The following is a 17,801-nucleotide window of genomic DNA, read 5'->3' as shown; positions in this document are numbered from 1 at the left end:
AAAACTAGTTTAAAGGCTGTTTTACTATACAATGGTAACATGTATGCATTTATACCTGTTGGACATTCTGTACATATGAAAGAAAGCTATGAAAACCTAGAAATAGTGCTAAATAAAATAGGCTATTCTGCTCGTGGTTGTACGATATGTGGCGATCTAAAAGTTAACATTCATGCTCCTTGGTCAGCAAGGTTGCTTTACCAAATTTCCATGTTTCTTGTGTGAATGGGACAGTAGGGCTTGGGATCAACACTGGTGCAGAAAGAACTGGACTGTGAGGGAGTCTTTAAAACCTGGTGAGAACATTTTACGCAAAAACCTCATAGATCCAAAAAACATATTCCTACCACCTCTACATATAAAGTTAGGCCTAATGAAACAGTTTGTAAAGGCTTTGCCTAGAGATGGACAACATTTTAAGTATCTGCCACTGTTGGTCACGTCACCGAGAAGTTCAGCAAGTGACTCATTGTAGAAAAAGCTATGAAAGAAGCTTCAAAGAAAAAAGAAAAAGAAAATACAAACCAGTTCCAGGTGACAAGTGAAACCTCTATTAACACATATCATTGTTTTAAGTAGCTTACTGTAAATACAAACTATGCTTATGTTGTAACAAAGTGTTTCATTAATTTCCCCATTTACCGTATAGCATTGGATTTTTATACTATATAACAAAAAGCATATTGCTCGAAAACTATGGGTGATACAGAAAAACTAAGGCTAGATTTGGATTCAGCTCATAAAAATCTATAAAGATCAGCTATCAAAAAAATAAAAAAAAATAAAAAAGTTGGCCTGTGTAATGGCTAGGCACTAGCCAAAATCTGGATTTGCATAATAAAACCTGCAAAAAAAGGACGACTGATTGCTGCACTCTATCATTTATAAATTACATAACGGTCGCTGAGTGCACCCCCTTTCCTAATGGAAGGTAACCTGATGAGAATACATATTGATTTGTTTTATATATATATTTTAGAGAAATGCATGATCAAGGGTGGGAAAACACGGAGAGAATTTGTATTTCACAGAATATCAGCACAACCTCCAAAAAACAAAAGAGCATTAAAGTGTAAGGTGCACAGCAGGAATCGAACTGCTATAAACAGCGGTGCAATACCAACAACAGTTAAAAATCTGCTTAAGTGCAGGTAGTGACCACACATGTCACATGTCTGTCAGTTAGTTCCCTCCTGTTCTACTGACTAAAATAACCAAGCAAATCAGCCATTTTCAAGCACTGCCTCAAATATAGTCCTAAAATGGAATATAATGTGACCAGTATTTCGGTGGAAATGCCAAATTTCTGGGACAGCATAATAAAGGAATCTACTGAAATAAAGATGTCAGATTTCAATTTAAATAATGCTTGGGTTCTGGTACACACTTTATTAAAATCTCATTGGCCATCAGAGCCACAAGACTGGGAAAACACTGAGAGAATTTGTATTTCACGGAATGTAGGCACGACCTCCGAAAAACAAAAGTTCATTAAGATACGTGTAGATTCGCCTGCTTTGTTTCTTCATTTGTTGTCCTCTGTGTCGACATACTGCATTGCTACACTGGCTGAAAAATGGGACTTGTAATTTGGACACTGACAGGTGCACAGTTGCGTTTCACAGATGTTTACTTTCACTTCTCACAACCCCCCATTTCATATGGCCAATGCACTATTGTTTAACTTTCCGTAAGCCTCATTAATAGTTTGCAGGTGAACATCCACATAATGCTACAATAGTTTCCTGTTGAACATCTACAAGCAGTAAAAACCTAATCACAAAGTTCACAGTTCTTCAAGAATAAACAGGTACATATGGAAACAGATGTCATTGTTTTTACACACAGCCTATTGGTGTAACATTTATTTCACTGTTAAGTCAATACATTGTTGTCGTTCTAATCAACACAGGTTCCTCGTCTGAAACTCAGCCATGGACTGACTGCCCCGTGACCAAAAATCGGGCCCTTGTATTTCATCACAAAACAGGCCCTGAAACTACACATTGTTCGATGTTGTTAACAGAATACATTGAAAAATTCTTTCCTTTTTAACAGTTTCTTCTACTACAAGGTTTAGGCCAAATTATTTGTTTAAACTCTGAAATTAACAAATATAGTTATGCAAACAATGCTTTTGACAAAACTGTTAATTACTTTGGAATTAATTAAGGCTTGGTTTTGCTAAGATGATTTCTAATAGAGCCAAATAGATCCTTTAAGAGTGTTATTGTTTTGTCTACCAAATGTTTATACTTAGTACAGAATTTATATTTGTTTATATGTCAACAACAGAATTTAAGTTACTAAACAATTACTGATTTCACCCTATAACAAACGATACTCACTAGGAACAGTCAAAATAAACAAGAAAATCAATTACATAAATAAAACTAAGCACAAAATTAGATTTGGTGTTATATTCCTTAAAACTGAGGGCCAACCTTTCTCTTTTATGAAAATGCAGATTATACTCATGTATGTTAATGGTAATTAGATCAAATTGAAAAAAACAAATTTAAAGAGGCAGATGGCAAAACAAGAGGGGAAGTAAAATTTATCCCAGCTTGCTTCATCACAAGCAGTGCAATACCAACAGTACTTAAAATCTTGTTGGAGTGCAGGCAGAGAGTACACATAACAGAAAAACTTGTAGCACCTAAAGAACACGGCTGGGTTGGCCATCAAAATACTGTGCGTAAAATGGAAACAACAACTCGACAGAACACCTGGAAGTGCACCATTATTCCATGGAAGCAATAAAACACAGAAAGATTGTACCAGTTACTCAAAGGTGTAATAATCCTAATTAAAACAATAATGGAAAACTCCGGATGGAATTAAATAATGATATGGTAACAATTTTTATTCTTTAATGCATATATCACAATGTTCTTGATTACAACATTTGTCACACAGAGTTTGTACGGTGGGAACAATTATTCCACAACTAAGAAAAAATTCTAAAATCACTTCATACAACATCACAGACAATCTAATTAAAAATAGGAACATCCACTGTAGAGTTATCCATGCAGAGAGCATAATATTCTCTTTTTTAATTTAATCACAGAAAAGAGTCAGTCTGGTATACATAATCTTTATCTGACAAATCACACAGAATGACTAAATACAATAGTAGGCAAAAACACTGACAGTTTCACTGAAAGGTATTATTAGACTCAGTCTTCCCTTTTACAATGATCAAGAAAATTTGGCTGACAGAAGCCAAACACTTAAGTTTTTATTTACATGGTAATATCATGCTTGTCTCTGTAAAAGTGATCTACTTTGTGTCAAAATGAAAATGGTGTCTTAACACTAATGTAAAGTGGTACATTTCTTGTAGATACATGATACAATTAAACATGCATACGACAGTTAGTTTGAAATGAATGGTTACCAGTTTTGTTACAGTTTGTTTCAGGGTGTGCGAACATAAATAATCAAAACTATTATAAATTAGAGCAATTATCAGGGAATTCTTTTTCAGTTTGGCAAACTGTATAACGAAGAAATCAAAGAAAAATAAGATCTGTACATTTGGGAATCAAACACTAATACAATAGTGCACTTGAAATAAAAATTATGATGCATAAGCCACAAATAACTCAGACTGCTAGAATACAGTAAATGATAAACACAATAATAAGATATATAAATTAATACAATGCATCAGTATTGTCCTATCCAAGTTTATTATAGAATGGTACATAAAATGTAGACACGATAATGAAGAATCACTAAGACTAAGAAGCAATGATTAGTCTATTGGAAAAAGCAGCAGCCTCTTGACTCTTCTACGCTCAGTCTCTAAATGTGTTTTATGACCAGTGGACTGAGAAATTATTGTGTAATGAGATTTTCATGTCCTTTATGAGTAGATACTGAAAATGAATTAGCAACAGTGACATTAAAAAACACAAGTTTGAAGAAGATAACTGTGTTATTTTATACATTACTTTAATACAAAATTTGGAAAAAAGAGATACATTTTGCACAATGAAAGACACTCACCATTGTTGCACATTTACTAGTCATGCCCACTAATGCATCACTGATTTTCCAGTAACTAGACAAGAATGCTAAAGAAGCATTTGCAGCAGTCATGAAATCATGACATAGAAGTTTTGATAAATGTGTGGGGCTGGAGGGAGATGTTGAGAAGCAGTACAAGTTCATAGTTTTTGTGTGAATGCACACAGTACCTGTGAACAGTGCATGGGGAGAAAGACTGTTGGCACCACGCAGAATTAGCCCAAATTTCTTTAAGTTTGCCCCCATGATCTATATGTGAGATGCAGTTTGAATGAAGGAATACGAATCTTTACTCATATTGGAATATGGGTACCCACAAATTTGAGAATAAGACTTTCTGTGATGCACATTGCCTTTCTCATAGTGTCTCCTATTGGGACGTACTGAATACTTCTGTAGCTCCCTCCCACCTTATGGACCAATTCTAGCAGTAAGATGTAATTGTGTTGCAAATCAGATCTGGAGGACCAGGTTCTAAAGGATGTGAGACGAACCATTGTACAAGCTCCAGGTCAGCTGCCTGCCAACATGTACAATTAAGTGTATCTTGCATGAAAGCCACTACTTCCTTATAGTCTACGGTCGCTGTGCCACTACCCCCACCATCTGCAGTCCAGTGGAGGCCACTATGAACATCTGTTGTGAGCTGGATGCGATGCAACTCTGTACTGTGTTCTGGTACTATCTGTTGTCATTGCACGCACAATGTTCATTTCCAGTCACATGTTCATAGGACTTTTTCCCCTTCATTTCCATTCAGGAATCCAACCCTGTAGTTTGCCAGTTTTATTAATGTTTACCCTGTACACAGAGTATTAAAAAATTACATGTAAAATTAAATTATGTTTATTTATGTTGAGGGTGAACCGACAATCTTTTAACCAGGCACCAGTTGTCTTCAATTCTTCCTAGATTTCCTAACAGTATTCTAAGAAAGTGAGTTCCTGTATACAGCTGTATTATCTGCAAACAGTTCATTCCACATTGTGAGCAACAATGGTGCTACTACACATCGTAGGAGTACAAAGGCTATTTATTATATTCACTTCTGATGATGTCTTCCCACTAAGAAAAATTTTCTCGGTTCTATTAGTTAGGAAGTCTTCAATCCAATCACATGCCTGATCTGATATTCCACATGCACATACCATGTATACAAAGTGATGATAGAAAAAAATACCAAAGGCTTCCTGGAAGAAAAAACACACAGCATCAACCTTAGTAGGTTGTGAACAAACAAAGAATACTGAATTACTTTCAATTGAATAAAGACTGGAATGACCTACACCTGTACCCAATAGTGTGGCACACTCCACTGATGCAGTGATCAACAGTAGACTGAAGCTAAAGGAGTGGTCGGTTCTTTCACAATACAGAATGTAACGTGCATCACCATAAGGTCCAGTGGCTGTACATATATCTTCATCTACATATACACTCTGCAAAACCACAGTGAGTCACTTGGCAGAGTGTATGTTCCATTGTACCAGTTATTATGGTTTCTTCCTGTTCTATTTGCACATGGAGCACAGGAAGAACGATTGAATGCCTTCGTGCATGCATTAATTATTCTAACCTCATCCTCACGATCACTGTGTGAACGATACATAGGGGGTTGTAGTATATTCCTAGAGTAATCATTTATAGACAGTTCTTGAAGCTCTGTTAATAGATTTTCTTGGGATAGTTTATGTCTGTCTTCAAGAGTCTTCCAGTTCAGTTTCTTCAGTATCTATATGACACTCTCCCACTGCATCAAATGACTTGAGCTAGTTTTCAATTTTATTGTCACTTATTACTATCTTTGTCTTTTTTTGCATCTATGCAACAATTAAAAAGGAACTGTGTTTTGGTCTTTTCAGTAAAGCCATTTTGATGATAGTTCAGTAGTCAAGACTTTTTATAATCTTTTGTTGCAGTGTGATCATAATCAGTGAGCAAATGGACAGATGACTTCATTCTATCAACTGATTTTATGTAGTAACAAACATTTTTAGTTTTTCATGTCAACTCAGTGGTCTTGCTATGGAAGTTAATGAATATTTCTCGTGTAGCTATCATTAAGCTTATTTTAACTTTGTTCAGCTTTTGTACTGCCAGCAAGGATCTGTTTTTGTTTGAATCTGCTATGCAGCTGTCTCTGTTTTCAAAATAATTACATAATAATGTTACTAAACTATGGATGGGTCTTTCCACTTCCGGTATCTTCCACAGCATACACTATCTAAGAGAAAGCCTACAATATGTCTAAATTTGTGTTAGACATTCTCCACTCTCCTTCACAGCTATGCCACAGTCTCTGCTATCCAAGTACCTGTTTCTTGGATATATTTTATCCCTGACCTATTAGTTGTATGCGGCAGAGGTTTAAAGAGGGGAGGGGGAATTCTCCATCTTATCACACAGGTCAAGAAAGCTGAAATTGAGATAATCAAATAACCAATGGAGTCTCTTGTTTATGCCTGCCACCTAGGTACAAACTAGAAAATTGCAGTGGGTCCTCAAGAGGGTGCTACAAATGTTGAGCTCTGATTCCACCTCAGAGTAACACCTAGAATGTTGTGGTGGCCTTTTGATTTTTGATTGAGGTATTTTCCAGACATTGAGAGAGAAATTATGTAAGTAGTTGATACAACTTGTACAGAAGACATATTACTCAAAACACCATATCACAAGAATCTGTACTGCACCACAAAGGTCCTAGTCTCATGACAACCGTGCACTTTCATACACTTCTCACTCAATTTAGTTTCCACAGGAGAAACTGCTCGAATTGGAAATAAAGATTTGAGTTCACAATTTGTGCACTGCTGCTAGCCAAACCTTCCACACCAAAATACTTCTTTAGTTACAAGCAGAATATAAATGAGTGACAAAAATTACCATTCAATGTACTCACCTTATTAGTTGTATCATATGAAAAAGGCCATTTCTCATCACTGATAATAACTGTGTTAACTGGACCTGGCACTCCCATAATGAGCACACCATCAAGAATCATCGGCGTGCGGTAACCGTAGTGTACTACATTACTGCTCAGCACTGACGTATCCAGAGTAAAATTCAGTAAAGTGTACTGCCCACTTTCATATGTATCTGCAAACATGTGCACATTATTCTCAGCATTTTGCTTGTAACAGATGTAACAGAAGCAGTTCAAGAGCTTCCTTAACACAAATTTCCTAGAATATTGCAAAGAACGTTGAATGTAAATAAACAAGACTTTAGACAGATGGCAAACAAACTTGGAAAAACTTTATTCAGTGCTTTTGGCACACTGTGTTCCCTATCATTTATATTTCAGAAGACACATCTCTTTGATTAAATTAAAAGATTTTGAAACTCACCTCTTAATCCTTGCAAACAGTGCCCATTTTCAACTGTTGTTGCTGTGTTGAATTTTTTTGGGCCAATTGCACCAAAACTTGAAAAATATTTTTTCTACAAAAGGAAACTACGAGATTGTTATAGAGTGTTAATAACTAGCTTCCCTGCTCCAGGAACTACAAACAGGTTTCACTTCCCATTCTGTAAATTCTAAAAGCTCTTTTACTCCTTCCTTTTCTTTATCTTTCTGTATTTAAATAGCTCTCTAATGTGCCATATGAATTTAATCTTAAATTTTTTTACTTAAATAAAATATGTATACACTTTCCATGCTAGTGGAAAGAGCAATGGAATATAAAGCAAGACCTGATTTCGATTCCCTTAATGAAGAATGTATATTTGAAAGCTGCTGCGTAAAGTTAGGGCAAAATATTTTAATTTTATCTGTGTACAGAATTCCGGGCGCAGAAATAACGAAACATTTTTTGTTCCAGTGTCTATTACAAAAACTTCAAAAAGAAACCAAGAAAAGAGTCATAATAACCGCTGATTTCAACATAGATCTAGCAAGTGAAGCCAATAACTCGACAAAATTCATTGATGTGATTCAAAAATTGGGTTTCAGCACCAATTTCACTGATTTCACTCAAGTAAACAAAGTGTCTGCAACATGTATAGATAATATTTTAACCAATATAATAGAGGGAAACATTCCACGTGGGAAAAATATATCTAAAAACAAAGATGATGTGACTTACCGAACGAAAGCGCTGGCAGGTCGATAGATACACAAACACACACACAAAATTCAAGCTTTCGCAACAAACTGTTGCCTCATCAGGAAAGAGGGGAAGGAGAGGGAAAGACGAAAGGATGTGGGTTTTAAGGGAGAGGGTAAGGAGTCATTCCAATCCCGGGAGCGGAAAGACTTACGTTAGGGGGAAAAAAGGACAGGTATACACTCGCACACACACACATATCCATCCACACACGTAAGTCTTTCCACTCCCGGGATTGGAATGACTCCTTACCCTCTCCCTTAAAACCCACATCCTTTCGTCTTTCCCTCTCCTTCCCCTCTTTCCTGATGAGGCAACAGTTTGTTGCGAAAGCTTGAATTTTGTGTGTGTGTTTGTGTATCTATCGACCTGCCAGCACTTTCGTTCGGTAAGTCACATCATCTTTGTTTTTAGATATAATATTTTAACTATTTACACTTATAATGAGGCAAATAAGTTTTGTTTTGATTTAGGACTTTCTGATCATTGCGTTCTGTTTATGGAGTTACCAAAAACAATAGAACCTTGCTCGGAAAAAACCACCAAATGCCAGTTCAGCAAAGAAAATATAAACTTATTCTATCATAGATTAAATAAAGTGGACTGGTCTATAGAACATAATATTTCATGCTCTGAAAATTTTGCTACTTTCGTGGAAAAATTCCTGCTCGTTTTTAATGAAACTTTCACCCTTACTGTATATCATAAAAAAGTAGGAAATAAAGTAAAGTGGATTACTGAAGGAATAAAAATCTGGAGTGCAAGAAAAAGACGGCTACATAGGGAACTAAAACATAATAAAAGTCCTGATTTTGTTACCTATGTAAAAGATTACAAAAATATTTTTAAAAAAGTTGTAAAAGCAGCCAAAGAACTGGCAAATAATAGATTTATAATGGATAGTGAAAACAAATCGAAGGCATTATGGTCAGTGATCAAAGCTGAAACAGGTGCCACAGGTAGAGGCCATAATATTTCTGAAATCAAGATAGAGGATATAACTATTGTAAATCCTGCTCAAATTTCTGAATTGTTTAATGAATACTTTATAAATGTAAACAAACCTAATGTCAATGTAGCAGAGTATCCAGACACGGTAAATTTCTTCAACAGTGAGCAACTTGATGGTGAATTTTTCAGTACATTTACAAAAACTACAGTAAAAGATATAGAAAATGTGATATTGTCACTAAAAAGTAAAACATCAGCAGGATGGGATGGGTTACCAACAAAAGTGTTAAAAACAGTCTCTAAAATAATTGTGCAGCCACTAACTACAATAGTCAACCAGTCCCTTCAAGAAGGTTATTTTCCAGGAACACTGAAGTATGTAGTAGTTAAGCCACTATTCAAAAAAGGCACAAAAGAACACATGGGAAACTATCATCCAGTCTCTCTTCTTCCAGCACTGTCAAAAATATTTGAGAAGGTAGTCACCATACAAATTCAAAATTTCATAGAAAAACTTAAAATAACCTCAAAAAAATCAGTATGGATTTCAAAAAGGCAAAACCACAATATCGGCTACAAATAATTTTGTTGATAAAATTAGCACGTCTCTAGACAACTCACTGCATGCCACAGGAATTTTTTGTGACCTATCAAAGGCCTTTGATAGTGTGAATCACTCCTTGCTACTCTGTAAACTGGAAAAGTATGGCATTAAGGGCGCGGTATTAGAATGGTTTAAATCTTATCTAACCAACCGAAGACAAAGAGTGGTCATAACATCAGAGAGAGGAACTTATACTTCAAAATGGAAAACCATTTCACAAGGAGTACCCCAAGGTTCTGTCTTAGGTCCCATTCTGTTTTTGTTGTACATAAATGATCTGCCACTTAATTTTGAGTGTCACTCAGTTTTATTTGTAGATGACACATCTTTAATTGTTGAAAGTAACATTACAGATCAAATTCCACAAGCTGTATTAAATACTTTAGAAAACTTAGATACCTGGTTTGATTTAAATGGGTTAAAATTAAACATGGAAAAGATCCAGTTAATGCAATTTAAAACAAAACAAGCACAATTAAATGATATTCAGGTCAGTCACAGAAACCAGGATTTGCAGGAAGCAAGCTGTGTGAAATTCCTAGGAATGCAACTAGATAAAAATCTATCATGGGGGGTCACACATACAGCACCTTGCAAATAAATTAAATAGCCTACCATATGCAATGAGAATATTGTACAATGCTACCAGTATCGGCATAAGAAAAGTAGTATATCACAGCTACTTTGAGTCAGTAATAAGGTACGGAGTTGTGTTTTGGGTACCCCAAACCATATGTGTTGAATACTAAAACTTCAGAAAACCATCATTAGAAATATGCACAATGTAGGGCGAAGAAAATCATGTCACCCACTCCTAAAAAAATCTGAGTGTACTAAGTGTTCCCTCACTGTACATACATGATCCGATTATCTTTGTAAACAGTAACCCTGATTTATTTGTAGCAAATCATTTTCAACATGATTACAACACCAGAAATGAAAATAATTTTATGCTGTCCACCAAACGTTTAAAACTTTATGCTCAAACTCCACATTATATGAGTATGAAAATTTACAACAAAGTGAAAGGAAGAGAATTACTCAGTATAAATTTAGAAACACTGAAAAAATCCTTATATGAGAAATTAGTGCAGAAATGTTACTATTCAGTAGAAGAAGTCATAAATGACAACCAGAAAATTTGAGCAGGAGAGAGCAAGTACTTAGAACTGTTCATCTTAAAAGTTTGTTACATTTGAAGAAAAATTATTAATTGCTTAACTAAGTAATTATTCAGTACTGTACATTATATTACTGGTATTATAAGGAAAATTGTAAACCAGTTTTTGTGTTTTGACGAGTCTCCTGTACTTTTAAGTCAATGGCTTGAAATTGTATGTTATGAGACAACAAACCTCTACTTCTACTACTAGTATATCATCAAAAGCATCCAGACACCTATTGTGGGCATTAATGTGGGGTGTGTCCTCCATTTGCCTTTACGACAGTTTGAATTCTGCTGAGGACACTTTCAGTGAGGTGTTTGAATGCCTCCGGAGGAGTGCCGGCGCATTCTTCCTTGAGAGTTGAAACCAGAGACAGTAGTGATTACGGCTGCTGGGGTCTGGAGTGAAGTCAATATTCTAACTTATCCCAAAGATGTTCCAACGGGTTCAGGTCGGGATTCTAGGTAGGCCAGTCCATTTCATAATGTTGTCCACAAACCATTGTTTCATGGATGCTGTTTTGTGACAGAGTGCATTGTCATGCTGACACGAAAAACCATCATCTCAGAGCAGTTTCTCTACTGCACACAGTACGCAATACTGTGAACTGTGTTCATATTCCTTCTGCATTTAGCATTTTCTTAAACGCAATAGGGGACCACAACCTAACCAGAAAATGCACACATCACTGCAGCACCACCGACTCCATACTTTACTACTGGCACAATACTTGATGAAAGCTAAAGTTCTACAGGAATTCGCCAAACACAAAAGCTTTAATTGGACTGCACCACGGTACAGCACTGGTCACTCCTCTAAATCCCTTGTTTCCAATCATCCCCTGTCAAGCGCCATCACTCTTTACCTCTACAGCAATGTGTGGAGCCACTTGGCCATTGTATCCCATTCTTTCTAATTCTGTGTGCACGGACTGCTGGTAGCACTCACGAACTCGTACGTGGTTTCTTTCACTGATATCCTGTGGTTTTTTATGACTAACCTCTGCAATGCTTGAAAGTCCCCATCCATCTGTACACGTGGCCTGCCTGGTCTCTGTTGAACCCGGTTGCTCCTTCGCATCTCAAACTTCGAAATCACATCACCGACACATGGCTGGTCAGGTTCAGAAGGGTTGAAATGTCCCAATGACTACTCCACATTTTAAGTCACCAGCTCTCCTGACTGATCCATTCTGCTGTTGCTGATTCTCTACCTACAACACCATACTCCTCACTTTCTTTTACATCAGTGGGTCAACCTCTTGGGCCATCTAGTGGTCAATTATGCATTACATAGGGGTATCCCGGTACTTTTCATCAGATAATGTAAGGACTGAATTTATATATGATTTAAAATTCATATAATTTTATGAAAGATTTAAACTTACTCATAGAATCTCCATCATCCCAGTACAAAGAGCCCTCAGCATGACCATCTTCATCAGCTGCTACAATGAGCTCAAAGTCATTTTTGCGACTGCACATGTAAAATAATAAGATGTACATGTTTTATGAGTATACAAGTTTGTTAATACATGAAACTACTTATAAAGCATGCAAGTGATGATATATTATTTCAGTGTCTAGAATCTCACAGAACAAGATAATGTACAGCTCAGGTGAATGGAATGTCTGCCTAGTAAGATGTGTGACAAAAAAGTGATTAAAGGTATTCGGTGTAGAGGCTGTCACCGCCGGTTCCACGAGAAGTGCGCTAAATTAAGCTTAAAATTTGTAAACGAGTACTACATATGGACTTGTTTCACATGTGTTAGTGGTGCTGTGGAAAACAAATGTAGAAACACCATCAAGGAAAATGACGAAAAAATCAGAGTACTTCAGAGTGATTTACTTACTCTAAACAACAAATATGCAACTCTGTAGAATAAGTGTATATGTGGCGCGGAGGTACTTCTCAGCGTCATGTAAAAACGATTTTACAAAGAAGATACAACAGAAGAAGAAGGCGAAAATATTCGGCGACAGTCACGGCCGCAACATACGGGAACTCTTGAGAAACAGTGTAAATAACAATGTTCAAATCTCAGGCATTGTAAAGTGCCAGTTTTGACAATGTGGTTAAAAGTGTTAACGAAGATTGTTCAAAACTCACAACAAAAAGACAGTGTGGTGATAATTCACTTCAAACCAATCAATGACCAACAATAGCTCCATTTCAATTGTTGCCACCCATACTATACCAGGAAGACACTTCCATACAGCATACCACACATGGTCACCACATCTATAGTGATGGGAAGTCTGTCTCCAAAAATACGAAGGGTCTCATTTAGGCTTTCAGAGACTGAAATTATCCTCCAAACCTGGTCCAGAAACAGATCTCTTGTGCCTCGAGTCTCCAGTCACCTCCCACATGCCCACTGTCCGAAAGCCACAAATGAGCACTCTTCTCACGACTCAGTACCCCCCCCCCCCCCCCCCCGGACTGGAGCAAGTGAGTCACATTCTCTGCTACGATGTCCACTACCTGTCATTATGCTATGAAATGAGAAATATCTTCCCCACTCATCGCACAGTGATATTCTGTCACCTGCTGGACCTACACAATATCCCTCTCTGTCCCTACTTCATCCTCTGCTAAGAACCCCTTGCCCCCGGCTCATAGCCCTGCATTAGACCCAGATGCAAGACTTGTACCGTATATCCTCCCACCGTTATCTACTCTAGTCCTGTTGATAGCATCTCCTACTCCATCAAAGGAGGGCCACCCATGAAAGGAGGCATGTGATCTACCAATTAAGCTGCAACCACTACGCCACTCTCTACGTGGGCACGGCAACTAACAAACTTTCTGTCCACATTGCATGAAGAGCCACCATCAGACTGTGATCGAGAGACAGCTGGACCACCCAGTTGCTGAACATGCTGCCCTACATGACACGCTTCACTTTAATGACTACTTCACTGCTCAAGCAATCTGTATTCTTCCTACTAACACCAGCTTGTCTCTACTGTGCAGGTAGGAACTCTCCCTACAACATATTCTTCATTCTGGTAACCTCAACATATTCTTCATTCTGGTAACCTCTCTGGTCTAAACCTTTGGTAGTCACTGTCTCCCATCTACCTATCCCCTTTCCAGCTCCCACACCAATACTACACATCTTTTCAATCTCCCCAATACACCAACAAGTCCTTTCTCCTTCTCTCCTCTCTCCCGCTCCTCCTCCGTCCGGCATGTCTCGAATGGCTATCGACACCACACTCGTGACTGGTTGTCTAGATTTCCCACGGTTCATTACCGAGTTACTAACTGCTGCACTTCTCGTAAAATCTGCAGACACTGTAAGTCCACTTTTACCAGCTGGCTAAAAGGTAGAATGTTAAAACAGTTCCACGGAGCTGCGCAGAGCTCACAAAATCGAGGAAATGGCAGACAGCCCTAGTGGATGTAGGAAGCAAGTCAGATGACTCTGAGATAGAGGAGGTGTTGCAAACTGTTATGCATTTCTGTAGTTGAGAGTTAGTGATCTTTTATAATCAATGAAGTTATGTTGTTAGTACTACAGAAAGACTGCCAGAATTCAGAAGCTCATCCACTTGTGCAGGTGTGGAATTCTGCTTAGTGATTCTCCAGTTTTTTGATAGGGATTGCAATTTACTGAGCATACATATGCTCGGTAAGAAGGAACCTGATCTTGGAGCTTGGAACCACTAGTTAGCAGGATGTGGTATTTATTATCAATGACTTACTTGGTGAAGCTCGATTGATGCCCAAATTTGTTTCTATGGCAAATGTGACTTTTTGTGGGACTAATTACTTTTTGACCTTTAGCTGTTACCCTGTTTCATTTGTGGAGATTATTGATGGAAGTTGCTGCAAGCGAGCTGGGGGCAGTGTACGAACTGTTAGTGGTGGATGTTTTCGCATCCAGTGGTAAAATCTCAGAATCTTTCATAATGCAGCTACATAGTTATAGGGCATTAATTATCGACTTTTGAGCACTGACAAGTTGAATCCTATTTCCTGTGTCAAAATGCATCTGGTGTCCTTACTTTGATTGACTTTATAAGTGTAGCAGTGCAGAAAACTGACCTTGATCCAATAATAGATGAATGGTTCCTAGTAATTCTTTGAAGCAATATGCTGCATAAAATTTCTCACCCAGTGCACAATGACAACAATGTGTGGAATCTGAGCTTGGCTACAAGCGAGAATTCTCACAATGCTATGGCAAATCTGATGCTGAGAGCATCAAGGAATCTTAAATGCAGCTGCCTATGCTGTCTATGAAGATTTGGTCCAAAAATGTTTTGTCATTCCAGGAATGTACCCTGCCTGATCGAACTATGTAGAACAAGTCCTTGAAATATCTGTAAAAAAAAAAAAAAAAAAAAAAAAAAAAAAAAAAAAAAAACTGTCTACAGAAAAACCTCTGCTGGGTTTATGATTTTTGCTTTACCATCCTTCTCTGTATGTTAATATTTCTTACTTTCATTCTAATAATCATGCTTCTTACTACAGGTGTCATTTACATTTTCATCAATTCATTCTTTTCTGCTTGAGATGTGGCAGTGTATTGTCATATGATTATGCACAATCAAATCCTAGATAAAAGAAATACAACACTGTATGTATTGAATCATGAGAGTAAGCTAGTTAAAAACCCTTCTCGGTACAGTAGTAAATTCTGAGAAGTCTAACGGTGACCGAGCGAGGTGGCGCAGCGGTTAGCACACTGGACTCGCATTCAGGACGACGACAGTTCAATCCCGCGTGCGGCCATCCTGATTTAGGTTTTCCGCGATTTCCCTCCATCGCTCCAGGTCAATGCCAGGACGGTTCCTTCGAAAGGGCACGGCCGACTTCCTTCCCTAATCCGACGAGACAGATGACATCGCTGTCTGGTCTCCTCCCCCACAACCCAACCCGACCCAATTAAACGGTGAAAGAAAAATTCTCAGTTTAATTCTGTGGTTGTGCCAGAATTTGGGCAGCGATATCAGCTGCAGTGTGCTGATGGCACAGCGTGGGGGCCAGCTCTCAATGTTCAAAATCAGCGTGGCGGCTGGTGACCACAGGGCTCACAGCTGGCAGACAGATGCGCATGGATACGGAAGGAGGCCCAAAGCAGAAAGATAAAATGTAGTTTTAGAGGGACAACACCCCTTTACTTGGCTTTGGATGGCTGAGTCCATGAGGTGTCACATTTTGGAGGAAAAGTAGCCCCTTAAAAGGTCTGTCGTGCTGGACGGTGGGAGACTGCCCACCTTCACTAAAATTCAGTTTCATGTTCTGCTCTGTGCACATTCATAAAGGAGAAGGTGAGAGCTGCAAATACATTAGATATCCAATAAATGATCATGGCTGACATCACTCTCAGTGTCCAGAGGTGAGAAGAGGGATGCATGGCCACTGTTAGAAGGGGAGACACGGTGCACTGCTCAACTCGGACATACGCGTGAAAGTGGCTCTCGATCAAAATGTTGATGTCCATCCCGAGTGAGTAATGTTGTCTGAGTTACATTCGTGTAGGAAGTGACTTTGAACATTTGCAATAAGTGTATTTTGCTGGTACCAAACTGAAGAGGTTGGACGCACGCAGTCAAAAAGCCACGCAAATGTTTGTTGTGTCATACCACATTTGAGGATGCAAGGAAGGTGGTTTTCAGCATGCCTGGAGGTTGTGCATTACTCAAGTCCAGGGACTTCTTTCTCACTACCTTCCATTCTTCTTAAGAAAGTTCTCGGTGTGTGTTGTGTTGCCATATCCGGGACAGAACACATGCAGAATTTTACATTCCATTCACCTCACTCAAACACACAAACTATATAATGTACAAATATGAAACTGGCATCAACAGATTCTGGAAGAGTTGTTCTATGTTTTGATTTTAGTTTTATGTGCAGCAACAGATTATTAAAACAATATATGGACAGTTTACGAAAATGCAATTTCTGATGATGTTTCCCAATTTTTGAGATGCAATAAACATTTTTGTTATTGAAGTTAGATGAGCACTTTTGCGAAATATTCATTTACTCCAAACAGGAAGTCTGTTACAGTTTTCTAACAGGAAATAATTTCAGTTAAGTACGACATGCAATGGTCTGCTCATGCATCAAGTACTGAATGGTCTCCTGGGCACTTTTGTTACGAGAAACAATCTCTACATGTTTTAGTAATTTTTATGATCTATCTACTTATTTCTAAAAAAGAAAAAGATATATGCTGTGAGTAAACGTACCTTAAATATGCCACCCAATATTGGGAGGAAGAACAAAAGTGATACAAAAACAGCATTTTGTTACTGCTGCAACATTTGTTTTGTGTGATACAGACTGAATTCCTGAGATGAACTGCACTTGGAATTAGTTACTGGTAAGGGCTTCTTATTAGAATTTCAAAACTTCTGACAAAAGGCATTAAGCATCGACATTAGCAAACATTTCACTTTAACATCTAATCACATTTACTTATTTAAATTATGAAGTGTGTTATATAAATACTTACTGCATAATGTGTTTTATTGTAACTTTAAGTAAGTATGCCTAGAAATCACTTCCAGGAGTGTACCTATAACCTGACTTTTCCAATGTCTTATGCAAAAGATGCTTTTGTAGACAAAAAGACCAATAAATAAAATACAATACAATCACACATCACCTATGCACTAATACTTGGAAATCCATTTCATTACTAAATTGGACTCCAAATACAGGAGGTTTCATTATCGGTATGTGTGAGCAATTGAGGGACCCCACCCCAAACATAAACTGAGAGCTTGATTGCCACTTAACTGTTTCTAATTCTCCTACACTTCTGGGATGTTGGATCCAAGAAGGTGCTTTTTGGATAAAATGGTCAAGAACTTCTGAGAATGTCAGTGATACAATGTCTGGTGTATACATAAGCCTTTTCCTATACCAGTCTGAAAACTTGGGTTTGCCAGCAAAAATGTTTTTGCTTTGTTT

The 17,801-nt window shown here is 37.7% G+C and overlaps 1 protein-coding gene across 1 annotated transcript in view; it reads right to left on the bottom strand.

Moving 5' to 3' along the window:
• Positions 1-2,538: 2,538 nt before the first annotated feature.
• The window catches only part of LOC126253697 (lysosomal alpha-glucosidase-like), a 141,691-nt gene continuing 126,428 nt past the window's right edge, over positions 2,539-17,801 (bottom strand). Inside the window, 3 exon segments of the mRNA XM_049955224.1 lie at positions 2,539-3,887; positions 6,938-7,134; positions 12,253-12,341. Coding sequence (XP_049811181.1) covers positions 3,825-3,887; positions 6,938-7,134; positions 12,253-12,341 — 349 coding nt within the window. The 3' untranslated portion in view covers positions 2,539-3,824.

This window comes from Schistocerca nitens, chromosome 4 (genome assembly GCF_023898315.1).
Source record: "Schistocerca nitens isolate TAMUIC-IGC-003100 chromosome 4, iqSchNite1.1, whole genome shotgun sequence".
NCBI classification, from domain to species: domain Eukaryota; kingdom Metazoa; phylum Arthropoda; class Insecta; order Orthoptera; family Acrididae; genus Schistocerca; species Schistocerca nitens.
This window is presented reverse-complemented; position numbering and strand designations above follow the sequence as displayed.